The following is a 13,678-nucleotide window of genomic DNA, read 5'->3' on the forward strand; positions in this document are numbered from 1 at the left end:
TTCAAAACATACAAGCATAGTGCCTGTTGATGTCATGGTGGTCTTGATGAGTATTCTGGCATAACCTTTTTTTACTATTGCCCTCCATACCCATAAATGGTGAAAGCATGTAGAGAGCTGCTTAGAAAATGTAATCCACCTTCCAGTACTGATCAGGGCAGAATTTACACCCTCCCCTGAGCCCCATAGGAAGACATGATACATTACACATCATTTCACGTTCTAAAATAATTTAAATCATCATCATTCAAAATAGGATGCAACCAGCCATGTTTCCCCAAAGTTTTATTGATGCAGTCATAGTATATAACCATGCATCTTCATTTTACCTGTAGTTACAGTACTTCCTTATTCAGATCGTTTTTGTAGTCCAGTTTATTACAGCTTTCACAAAACACATTTATAAACATCACTTATTGTATAAAGACTGACCGTTCCAAACATCGTAGATCACTGGCATTTTTTCCTTAATAGTGCCTCTCGTGGAAAGGTCACACTACTCTTTTTAGATAAAAATTTGTAAAGGCAGATGAATTAAATTCACCTTCTGAAGAAAATAAGAATGTTAAAAATAGCTTCATAGCTGGTATGACTCATTTAGGTCTCAGAAAAATCTATGACTGCCAAAGATATCTACAACTCGATACTGTTCTAGATACTTTCATTAAGAACCACGGAACGTTTATGAAAACTGAAATGAAATTTATGCACTGGTCTGAAAAATAAGGATTACTTTGATTTTTTTTAAGATTTTTATTTTTATTTTATTTATTTATTAAGAGGAAATGCACTACCTTCTAAAAACACTGTCATCCTAGGTTAAATATTGATATCCGAGGAAGATATGCTAAATCCAAAAACATGCATCACTGATACCAAATTTTAACATACAATATTTTTACTTGAAAACCGACTCAAAGGATTGTGCAAAAGAGTTTCTTCTCCCTGAAGGGATTTTCAGATGCAGGCACTGGGATAATAAGGGGATCTTCTCCAATATGAGCATCACAGTATGCCAGTAAGTCTGCTGCAGCCTTGGATACCTACCAGAAGAAAAAAGAAGAACCACTGTAACACTTAAATCCAAACCAATTGGCAGTGCGTAAATATTCTTCATGTAACGTGCAGAATTGGAAACTGTCTTCAAACAGTAAACTGCTTTACTCTTCATGTTATCAGACTCCATAGCTCTGAATTTGCTCTTATTATTCCTAGTAAGCCTCATATACACTTTACCTAACCCAGTGACAGGGCATGGTATTGACTTATATGATTTATATTCAGCTTTTCATCTCCATCAGTAGGGAGGTCAGGAGAATATACGCACTGAAATATCCATCTGCTGATTGGTTGTAAGCAAAAGGGATCCTTCATGACAAATGTCTTTGTAGACACGTGCCTTCTGAGGCCTTCTGCCTCAGTTCTTATTCCCAGGCATCAAAGCAGCAAAATTGCAAAGTTTTCTACGGACTCTCTCTATCCTTTCCACATCTGGATGTGGAAAAAAAGATCTTGAGGCATGTGAGCATGGAAATGGAACTAAGAAATGAAATATTAAATGGGGAGTAAAAATAATAATTTGAATAATAGTTCTCATTTAAGTTAAATGAGATAATTCAGACTATTATCTTCTGTTTAGTAAACTATTCTAAGTAATGTTTCAGTCATCACATTAAATTTGATCGTCACTTAAATATTCTTCTAAAATAAAAAACTGTAACATCTCCAAATTCTAAAATCTGGCTTATCCTTACTATAAATAAGCTATACATTCCTTATAGGAATGTAACAGTGTTTTGATATTCAAGAAGTTTTGCAAGAAAGAAAGATGAAACTATTTGAGGTTTAGCTAAAATCTTCAAACTTTTCCAACTTTGTGACTTGAGAATACTGTCGTTCAATTGTTCGGGAGATTTTTTCCCCTCAAGAACTTAGGACATTCATACAGACATGAATTACTTCTGTTCAGTTCACAAGATATTGACAATTATCTGCATTTCTTCGCTTTGTTGAATTACTGCATTTTCAGTATTATGATAAAGAGAATGAGACAGTTTACAAAGTCTTTCCCCTGATCACCAGGACAGATTTTCCTTTGTCAAACACTGAAGTTAGCATCTTTGCACAAATATAGCAAAGAGGAAAAATAAATCTGATTTCAGATATGTTTATGACAGGTGTGTCATCACTGTTGGCTTTAGCTTCCCCACACTCTGCTTGCTTTGGCAAAAGTCCATCTTGTGGTAGGCTTTAGATTAGCTCTACAAAGTCAATGGATATCAAATCATGATTCACACAACAATTAAATTAACTGCCAGAAGATAAGAAGTGACTTTCTATCTTTAAAATATCTACTAAATATGCCTTTACAGAATGCTGAAACCCACAGATTTTCTATGGTTGGCTTCCCAGCTGAAGAAGCAGGTGTGTTCAGGTTACTTAAAATTAGTTTGCTATGAATTAGTCTGCAAGACAAAAAGCTGGGCAGAGGTAGAGCTATAATAGCCAAAAGTGCGGGCATGTTATATTCACAATTTTAAATTTACGTGTGAATTTTTGAACAGCAGGTTTTCCAAAGAGAAGCACAATGTAGACTGATTATTAAATTCGTATAGAGCCTCAAAAAACAGCAAAGATGTTTTTCTGTGCTAATGACTTGCGCGGACCTCAAGAAAATATAAATGAGCAGAAAATTCATTCACCAAAGAACTTAACAAGTTTCCAGTAACTGCAGGAGGAATGTACACCACAGCATCTTGGAGAAGTATCTTCAGGTAATGACAATCACAGGTATATTTATTTCCACTTTTCTATTTCTTTCGAGCTCAGCTGCATTTATCCAATTAAGGCAGTTTTATGCTTTTGTTGATTTATTTGGTCCTGAACTGTCTTTCACACAAACAGAGCAAGTTAAATTCTGAGCCATAGGTGCCTACAAAAAGGTTCAATAGCATTTACAGTTCTATATCATAATAAATTTTATTACCATAAAATCTAATGGAGACCTACTCTAGTTCTCTAGGTCCTGGATAATGGATTTATTAAAGATGCTCAGCATGCTCGTCTTCAACAGGGTACTGAGAAAGTTTACTAGGAAATATTTTACTCACAAAGCCAACAACTTCTTAAGCAGATTGATATAAGATGACCCATAATTGTCATGATTGTTCCACATATGGATAAGCTGCAGCAGCCCAAGTATGTTGCTTTGTTTTTTTGAAGGTATAAATCCAGGGATATAATTTTCTAATTGTTTCTCTACATATTACTGTGCTTAGTCATCATACAGCAATGAAAAGGATGGTACTGAGGAACATCATCAGATTTCTGTACGTTATCACAAACTCAGCCTCCTAGCCTGCACTAGGCTGTATATTTTCATCCTTTAAGCAAGAAAAGGTGTGAGGAGGAGAAATCCTCCCATGAGGATTACATTGGTTATGAAACTGAATTATAGCAATTTCTTCACTGAAGAACTGAAATAGCTCATGCTTGTGCAGTGGAAAAATGACCACTTAGTATGGAGAGTTAAATTAGATGATCACACTGCAGCAGCAGCGAACACATTGCCAACAGTGCTCACAGCCACAGGAACCAAATTCAGAGCGGTGGCCAAAAAAATAAAGCGAAATATAGTTTTGCCTCCAGTACACTTCCTGCTCAGTGTGATTATTCAGACCAACGGTGGCAGAAGACCTCTGCATTACGCATTATATTAAAGCTACAGCATAGATAGATAGCTTTTTTTAGCATGTGTCAGCATGCAGAGGTGGCCTACTGGCTAACACTCTGGTTTGTTACCACACAAAATAGTGTGCTACTCGCCCTATTTCTGTCATAGAGGAAGTTAAATGAAGGCAAGGCCAGTCTACCATGGCTTCTACTCACCTTTAGGGGAATACTGCCAGGCAGTTTCTGGTCAGCTTTTAGCAAGACTTAAAGTAAAAGCATCTAATTTGAATATTCAAACAAAACTGGCACACATTTATCATTTCAGTTCACCTGTGCAATAGTTCGCTCTGCAGATGAAAAGTAATTTTTACATACTGCAGAAGTGGCTAAAAAAAATATAGGACTCCAGCTTGATTGATGAATTCTAGCAAAAAGTCAGCATTTCATTTTTTAAAAACATCTAAAGCTGTTTATGTGGAGGGGATGGAATACATCAGTATCACATCAATCTCACATTTTATAAAAGTATATATATATTTTTTAATGATAAATACGTCTGGTTGTCAAATTACCAAAAGAAAAAGTCAAACAAAACAAGACGAAAACACTCAACTCTGATGCTTCTGATGTTTTGAAGAATCAGTCTTAGGAGGATTGTGGAATTTTACATTACATTTTAGAATAACAGAGGTGATAAAAACAGCCAAAGCTAGAACATAATCCTGTTAGCTGCACTAATAATTACAAGCTTCAGTGACAGGGCAAAATGCTGCAATTACTATGTCATCTGTCTTGTCATAGGTTGTGACTAATTACCACCTTTGCTTAGACACCCACTCTGCTTATCCTCTACATCTAAAACAAAGAGATTCACACACATATATTGCCAATCCCACCACATTTATCTCCCAACACTATTCAGGATCTGCTAGGAATATTTTCTATCTTCTTAAAGAAAAAAGAAAATGTAGTAATAGCTGATACACTATGATGCTTAATGTCAGACCACTCCTCCTTGCTTTTCTGCTTTTGAAGGGAAGATTAAATAGTGCTTTATACTTGGGACAGCAGTGATAAAGCACCAATATTATCTTTGCTTTCTCAACTTTACAGCGTTGGCAGATGCATTACTCTACAAGTCACGAGGCCACTGTTCATCTGATTTCATTTCATGTTTTCTATCTCTGAATCTGCACCTCCTGCTTTCTATTTACTTTGTTATAATCCCAGCCATTCCTTCTGCAGAGAAGTAAGACAGGTTTGATTTACAATCCTTCAGGGATTTTTAAGGTCTACAGAAACCCACCACAGTAATACACCTTACTGCAACCAATCCACGTGCCAATAACTTCATCTTCTCTTTTATAGCTGCCCTGCTCCTTTCACACTTCCACACTGAGTTGTTTTTGTTGAACCCCAAAACGCTGCATTGCTTGCTGCTCTGAATGGTTGCAGGACTTGATTATAAACTCATAACAAAAAAAAAAAAAAACAAAAAAAAAAACAAAAAACAAAAAAAACCCACACCTGGAATACAGTAGGGAATGGGTAACTATAAATGTATCTTAACTACAGAACTTTTATTGAGCAGACCTAATTGTTGCAACTGCTGTCCACAGAAAACAAAGTGCCTCTGATGCAGAAAAATGAGCTGGAACATTTGTTTTCCCTGGTCAACAACATAGGTACTTTGAAAAGTATCTTTTTAACGTTAACAATGTGGTCTTGTCTACTATGGGAATAACTACTTGGCTAATAACTTGCAAAAGAGAGTCTGATTAAGTTATTTTGAAGGGGCTGATCTTTTGTTAAATGCCTAGCTAGTTTAAGTAGTTGCAAGAAGCCAGGAAAAATAACATTTCTCTAATTTTGCAGCTATGATCTGAAAACTCAAATCTCCTACTGGAACCATTTGAAGCCTCTTGGCAAAATTTGCCAAGTGCACACTTAATCATTTCAAAGATGAAAAGGAAAACAGATATTGAAATAAGGAAACCAACCTCTTTTCATAATCCCTCATATACTTATTCAAAGGCGTTCTAGAAATCAAGACATCAGCCTTTTGTGGATCACATTTAGTTTGTATTAGTATAATATAAGCATTAGTTATATTTTAGCTATACATTATGTTATCATGTATTTCAGAATACTGAAACATGTCAACGTCTCTGGTGTCTTTTTTGGTCCCAAGCTGAAAGGTAAAATAATTACACTTGCAAGCCAGATGATTGTTAGGTCCTGCTAGTGCCTGTGTTCTTTTTAATTAAACTAACTGCAAAAAGTAACCTATGTAATTCTTACATATGTAATTAAGAATGTCATTATACATCTAACAAATGAAGCTATCTGCATAACTGAGCTAATGATTTCATACTTGAAAGTTATAGTTTGATTATATAAAAGCAAGTTCTAAATAATCTACTAAGGATCAACAATTCAAATTACAAGAAACTAGCCCACATTTTTCCAGCCCTTCCCTCTTCCACTCATTAACTTTCCTCCTTGTCAGTTCTGTTGTTCACACAGCTGCAACATGACCTGAATCAGGGACTGATTCAAATGAAAATTAACCTGCACGGTTATGCTGAAAAGGCAGAGCCATACTGAAGGAAGCAGAAATACCCATCTCTATGAGTGTACTTCTATCTGAAATGAGTTTGTCAAGATACTATACAAAATAGAAACTATAGCTATGCAAATTCAGCTGTCTCTGACAAGACAGCACTAGTAGGCGAAACAACTGAAATTTATTTGTGACTGATTATTTGTGTCAGTTGTACTAATATTTCTGAGTCATAAATACTGTCTTTCTAATTAGTGAGTTTATGACCTGATACTGTGTTATTCCTCAATAAGGATTTTGATTTCAGGTGATCAGGTCTTTTTGGAGGGAGGTTATACCACAAATGAATTCAAATGAAACGGACTCAAGATATGAAAAATAAGCCTCAGTTTACCTTCATCCTATCCATGTATGCTTCCATTTTTAATTGCTCCACAGCTTTCCTAGCTTGAGATATATTGGTTGTACTGTTTGACGTTAGTTCCTTCATTTTGTTTCCCTGGAGGAGGCAAAGTTGAGACAGTTTAGAAGTATAGCTAGCAAATGCACCAATTAGGAAGAAGACAGTTATCAAAATCTAACCAACCCCACCCCACCATACTGACCATGCCAGGCTGTGGGTTACAAATACAAGTCACATATCATTTATACCTGTTCCCTTACTCAATAGTACCTGTTTGCATCACGTATTTGCACCTTCAACTGCAAGCACTGTCTGAATTCTGCAAACAATATGAGATTACACTGCCAGTGTTCCAGTGCAGAAATTGTTACCCTGGTTCAGAGTGCCAGCACAGAACAGCTGTTCACAAAGTGACTTTTCAGTCACTATGCAGTTTGGCTCCACACCCTGATTACACCTACTAACATGAGAAAAAGATCAGAAAAATGCAACTAAATTACTATAAAACTGTATCACACAAGCACATTCTGCTCACCACCTCATGGTTACTGATATAGGCTTTTGATGCAGCTCTTTATTTCAATTTATGAGTACTACTTCTCAGAGCCACTGTAATTTCCTTAAATGAACTCATTCAGAAAAGTAGTCTAATGGGCTGGTACAGAAAAAAGCTTGACCTTAAATGCACTTGGAGTTGTAAAAAGAATTGACCAAAAGCAAAGAGATTGTTTGTATAATTGTTAGCTGGTATTTTTTTCATTGTCAGCCTGATCATTTACAAATCTGGGAAATCACTACCATTTGTCTGAACAGAAACAAATAGGACACACAAGGGATTAATATGGGCAAGCATACACATCTGCTCTGATGAAGGGGCAGGAACCCTAGTTCTGCACCTCTTCCCATCCTCAGCCTCCTACTTTTCTGTTTCACATCAAGTTGCCATTTACTCCAGGCATTTCTAATATACTCTTACTGCTTCTCTTAGGGAGCAGCTGCAAAGCGTGCTCAAGAAAGCATTCCTGTATGTGGATGTAACTGCTGCCCATGAGGGCAAGGCAGATGGTCCATGCCTGGTTCAAGGAACCGGTACAGTAAGGAGTGATATCCATAGGGATTTCAATTAAGCATCTGATAGCTGTGCTTACCATTCTTAAGAGCTGTTAGTAGATTAATCTGAAGGAAGTGAAGTACTACTGAGAAAGCTTTGGGAATAGTGAGGCCGTGGCTGGGAAATGAGTGACAAAGGCAGTGGTCTGTGCCAAAGACCCTGCAGCTCATAGCTATCTTTAAGTAAGTTGTTTTTTTTCTGCCCTTAGGAGTACTCAAGTAGCAGCATTTCAGAAGTCATCTTGGTCTGCAGATACTCAGACAAAAGAATGTAATTACTGCCTGGTCTACACCCAAGCTCAAACAGCATGATCTGGTCAAAGAGACACCTAATTAAGGTAGGTCAGTATTTGAGTGGCTTTCTTGAATTGCTCCTTCCTAAGGGCATGAGAGTAAGTCAACTCATTACCATGCAGTTCTCAGTGTTGTTGCTAGATCAAATGAGATGAATAACCACTCTGGAACCTTAGACTTCCAACCCATGTGCCCTAGGTAGTCTGTACAGTACTTGTATAAACCTAGGAAGAAGAAATGCTACTTTTTAAATTATACTGTGTGCCAAAATAATGTATGCCAAAACAAAGAACACTTTCTGTGCATGCAAATGCTATTTAGATGGAACACGAGTTTCTCCCTGAAATGCACCCTAACTAAAACTGTGCTAGAACACAGAAATGTTACTTCTTCTCTCAGTCTTTGTCTACAATCAGCTAACTCATGCTCCTCACAGAGCACAGGATTAAATGCATGTGGAAGAAATGGCTTTGGATAAAATGCAACATACAGTACAAAAGAAACCCCAGAGCCAATCCACCAGCCAGTCTTCAAACAGCTCAGGTATGTTCTGACTTGCAGTGGGCAAGGACAAAAGGCTTTCAGGCAGCCAGAAGAGTGCAAAGTTCTGAATTAAAGCTCATCTCTGGGCTTCCTCTTTGACCTAACTTCCTAGCTTTTAAGGTTTGACCCATTTATAAAGATGAGAACAAACACATTTATCTTTGTTTACAAAATGATACTCCCACAAATATGAATCACCAAATGTTATCATCTTCATGGCTGGACTAATAATGACCACAGAGATGAAAAATCTAAGCTAAGTACAGAGGCAAGTCTCCATTTGCTGCAGCACGAGTTGAGAGGCAAACAAGAAATCTGATTTTCGATAATGCATTTCAGCTAAACTGAATTAAGAGACTGAAACTCCATGAACAGTACAGAGAATTCCAGATCTGCTTAGCTTTTCTGATAAATTTAATCAACCTCTGAAAGTTATGCACTAGAATGAGAATATGTGAAATGTTACTGGTTGCACTGAAGCTGAAGAGAACAGTGTTTCCAGTAATTCCACCTGGTTTTTAAGCACTTTGAAGTGAAAAGGGGATTCAGGGATGGTCAAAATGTCACTGAAATGCTTTTAAAAATCCAAACCCCGTTTTCTCAAATGATGCCACAAGCATAGTGCATGCTGATACAACAAATGAGGCAAAAATAAGAAGAAAATCCGCATTACTCTGGTAAACTATTTCAGGAAACAATCAGAGTGGAAGGCTTCATAAATAAACTTCAAAAAGGAAAAAAATCTGGCCAAAGGTATTTCAGCCACTGTAGAAAATTTGTGTTTATCCCTAGTAAGAGTTTTGTTTATGCCCTGAGGCACATAGCTGTACTGTGTTCCAAATCCTGCTCCTCTCCTGACCTTTACACACACTTAAATATTTAACCACTGTATTTCTGGAAGCGCTTAGCATCCATTTAAGTGTCTAGTCTGTTTTTCCATATAGCCAGTTTGCGTTTTAGAATTTATAAGGCAGGTTACTCCTACTTCACACTTCACAAGCTAAATATACCTCTGGCTTCCCTCATGCACAAATAGAGCACTAGCATATCAGCTACGACACTATCACACATTAAGTGACGTCGACTATGAGAGTAATTCCCATTCTCAAATCAAACTATGATGTCTTAGCAGATAAAGCTTTGGCTGCGAATCCTCAGATCCTATGATATCCTCTAATAACCTTATACTCAATATTCTTTAATGAAACAACTTTGTTGCTCAGAAATAAAGCTCTGGAGAGAAAAGAAATTGTAATAGACTATCTGTTACATATCCCTTCTGTGAACTCTCATTCCCGGGGGTCAGATGAGAACTCCTCCAGCTGTGCTGCCATGGGATCTCTGTCTCAGTGTTCAGCTCCAGCCCACAGCCTGACAGACAGCCCTGAGCACTCTCTGCAGCACTCCCTGCAGACACTCAGGTGTTCTCCAGGCCTACATGCTCCCGGGATGGCACACTAACATTTGTATCCTACGTGGTGGCAGGATGCCCACAGGGAATAACTTCTCCCCACCTTTTCAGTTACTTACAATCCTCAAACCAGAAAGTGCTCAGCTGTGCTCACTGTGTTCATTTCTGCTTGTTTTTCCAGCAGTCTCCTATTAAGTTAGATCGATACGAAGGTACACAGGCTCTGCTAGTCACCGTAGTTACAGTAACTATGTTAGTGAACGGACTACGTGCAGTCTGCATGTTACTGGCGTGTGCCAGTAGTCCTACATCATACAGGATCTCATCTATCCGGAATATGGTTACGTAATGTGCTGAGTTCATCCATCCGTTCTCGATGGCTCTTTAAGGGGAATGCTGACCACGTTAAAAAGAACAGGGTCAGCAGCTACATGGCCTTTTCCAGCCGAGCAGTTACTGTGGGCTGACACCATGCTGGTCAGCCATATCCTCAGGCTGCACAGTGGCATTTTCCCATCCTGCTCAGCTGAGGGCTTTTTTCTTGTTAGATTTTTTGACCCCACGTAATCTTCATTCTCTCTCTCTCTTTTTTTTTTTTTTTTTTTTTTTTTCCTGGATGCAGTTCACTGATTGCCAAAGATTTTCCTCTCAGGGCTCATAAAATGTTTGTAAAGAACAACTTTTCTGCATTGTTTATAGAGTAGATTAGACTGTACCTTATAGCACTTCAAAGGCCAAGTTGTCTCCTGATAACCCAGGAAGTTACATCAATATTTGCAGGTAAAGGTTGACCTCGTGTAGGTAAGAGGTGCAATGTACATTTACCAAAGCCTCTAAACACTTATTAAAGAAAAAGAATGCAGAAAGAATCTGAAATACTGCATAACACAGAAGCAACACCCAGTTTCAAGCTCTACGGTACAGTTTTCTACAGTGGGATGAAAGGCTGTACAGCAAGCTTATTTTCTTACACCTCAGAATCACACAGAATCACAGAATCACCCGGGTTGGAAGGGACCCCAAGGATCACGTAGTTCCAACCCCCCTGCCTAGCAGGGCCACCAAACATACACATTCAGATCAGGTTGCCCAGGACCCCATCCAACCTGGCCTTGAACACGTCCAAGGACGGGGCATCCACAACCTCCCTGGGCAGCCTGTTCCAGGGCCTAACCACTCTCCTTGTAAAGAATTTCCCCCTAACATCCAACCTAAATCTTCCCTCCTTCAACTTGGATCCATTTCCCCTAGTCCTGCTGTTGTCGGCCCTAGCACCTCCAAGTACAGTTAAAGTAAAGCTAAAGGTGTATACTGCAGAACTAAATCTGACAAACCCCAACTCAAACTGTTGCATTCTCTTTTCTTTCAGCAATCAAAAATGGTGGACTCAAAACTACTGAATGTTATGGCCCTCTCCAGATCTTGTAGGACTTCCACCTCAGCAGAACGTAATCTTCCCTATCCAAAGGTAATCCAGGCACAGACATACCTGGGAACAGCCTCTGAGTCAGACATGATGGCAAACCAAACTCAAAATGGCAGAAAGAGCCCGTATGTGTTTACCCACATGCAAACGCACCGGGTATACAAACAGAACATTCACAGCCTCACAGCTGTTCTGTGCCAAGCTGACAGATACTGAAGAGGTTGAGGGGAAGTCCACCTCCTTCAAAGACACCTGGTAGCACCAACAGAAATGGTTACCGGGAAGGCTGCTCTTAGCAAGAAAGGGACAACATAACTCTTGTTCTGTGCGTGCGGTGACTTCACCAGTAACTGCAGACCTGCTCAATTTCAGCGGCTCTGTTTCCATCTAACACGGCGCTGCACGACACTCAGCTGCCGAGCTCCGACATCGGCACGCTGCGTTCTGTACGCGAGTACCAACTCGCTTCTCAGCGCTCCAGCAGCCAAGGCAGCAGCCAACCTCGCATGGACAACCCTCTGATGCTGTCCATGCACCACCAGCGGGGCAGCAGAAGGTCTGCAGCACAGAGTCCACCCCCACTCTCCCCTCCGCTATTTCGCTTCCTTGACGAAGTTTAAGGTACTCGCGAACTTCTAAAGAAATACACAGGTAAAAGCGACCGTTCCAACTAGAAGTAAGGCACAGAGACGGCGCAGCACCCGCCCCGGCCGGACGGCGGCGTCCCCGCCCGTTACCCGCATCCCTGTGCGGCAGCACCGCACGCGGCGGCCGGGCAGCAGCGCCGCGCACCCGTCCCGCGCTCAGCCCCGCCAGTGGGAAAGTGCAGAAGCTGCTTCCCTGCGCCCGGCCCCGCCCCGGGACGGCAGATTCGGCCCGGTTCCGGCACTCGGCCGCCCGTACCTCCCGCGGCGCGCGGCTCCAGGCACACGGCGAGGCGAGGCTCCCGCGCCCGAGGAGCGCGGCGCTCACCGGCGGCCGCTCTGCCCGCGCGCCCGTCAGCCGCCGCGGAGCCGTTAGGCCCTGAGGAGCGGCGCGCGCCGCCGGTACCCACCCTGAGCGCGGCGAGGCGGGAGCCGTCCGCGGCCGCCAGTGGCAGGGGCCGCGCGGGCGCTCCCCGGGCACCGCTCTGCAGCCGCCCTGCCCTCGCCTCCTCCCCCGCAGGCGGCGGCACCCGCCCGCGGCACCCCGCAGTCGGTCAGCCGCTGGGACGCTTCCAGCGAATGGCGCGGAGCGAGCGTCTGCGCGTTTCTGGAGCGCGGAGCTGGCAGAGCAGCTCTGGCACAGGAGCTCGCGCCGGCCCTGCGACGGGAGGGTGAAGAGAAAGAAGATTCCGCTGTGGAAAAAACCCGTGCTGGGACCTCCGCGAGTTGTGCTGTCACGGCTAATGGGGCACGGCAAAATGAGTCAGCGCCGTAGTGGGAAAAGTATACACAAATCAAATGGGAGAATCAGCCGTAAGGCTCAGTGGCAGTTAACGCCGTTAACTAAAAATCGGCCCTAAAAGCACGCGTGCTGATGGGAGATCCGCTATAGCAAGCTCCCGTTGAGGAACAGGCACGTGTGTCATCCCTCTGCCACCACTGCCTCTCCTTCTCCCCCTCATCAGACACGAATATTTCCAAGGCACTTCTGTTTTCTACACAGTGCAGGACAAAGTTCTGCTTTTAAAGGTGCTTCGAAGCAGAGACGTCCCCTCGCAACGACTGAGTCCGTGGCTTTTAGGATGGTTATTCAGGAAAAGGAAACGCGGCAGGAGAAAGGCAAGCAGGGCAAAATGCCTTACTGGACGTATGTATGTACAAACAGGGCCCTACCTTCACTGAGGTCCCAGAAAATTGGGTAGCTTATGGAAGAGTTGCTCCTTTCAGATGCAATAGCATCACCATCAGTCTACCGAAGGTTCTGTTTACCATATCAATGATTTACATGCTCTGAAACAAAGCAATTACTAGGCGGTTCAGATAATCAGAGTCGTCACTAACGTATGCAATATGTTCACTGCAGGCATTATTCAGGTGTGTTAAAAACAGGATTTTAGAATTTCATGGGGAAAAGTGAGCAAGCTTAGTTTCGCCTGGCTCTCTGCTAGGTAGCCCAGCAAAGTGCAAGAGTGCAGTCAGACCAAGCAGCCACAGTTCTTGATCCTCTTTCAGCAGCGACCCACCCGAGTTGTGAAATACACAGCACAGCCCGTTGTGGAACGCAGGTGTAAAGCCAGTGGCTTTCTGATCCCACCCAGAGCTAGCACCTGGT

General features: G+C 41.5%; 1 protein-coding gene across 3 annotated transcripts; it reads right to left on the reverse strand.

Annotated features, from left to right (window-relative positions):
• Window positions 1-793: 793 nt before the first annotated feature.
• GNG4 (G protein subunit gamma 4) lies at window positions 794-12,516 on the reverse strand. 3 transcript variants are annotated; one of them, XM_042892124.1, is made up of 3 exons: window positions 12,477-12,516; window positions 6,630-6,734; window positions 794-1,043 (listed from the first exon to the last, which is right to left on the reverse strand). In XM_042892124.1, the coding sequence occupies exons 2-3, from the start codon at window positions 6,723-6,725 to the stop codon at window positions 915-917; spliced, it is 225 nt and encodes a 74-aa protein (XP_042748058.1). In that variant the 5' UTR covers window positions 6,726-6,734; window positions 12,477-12,516; the 3' UTR covers window positions 794-914. The 3 variants fall into 3 exon arrangements, with proteins under 3 accessions (XP_042748058.1, XP_042748066.1, XP_042748048.1); XM_042892132.1 differs by lacking the exon at window positions 12,477-12,516 and adding an exon at window positions 12,326-12,360; XM_042892114.1 differs by lacking the exon at window positions 12,477-12,516 and adding an exon at window positions 12,160-12,202.
• Between the last annotated feature and the right edge of the window lie 1,162 nt (window positions 12,517-13,678).

The sequence above is a fragment of the Lagopus leucura genome, unplaced genomic scaffold (assembly GCF_019238085.1).
Source record: "Lagopus leucura isolate 7727_CA_CO unplaced genomic scaffold, USGS_WTPT01 Super-Scaffold_73, whole genome shotgun sequence".
Lineage (NCBI taxonomy): Eukaryota > Metazoa > Chordata > Aves > Galliformes > Phasianidae > Lagopus > Lagopus leucura.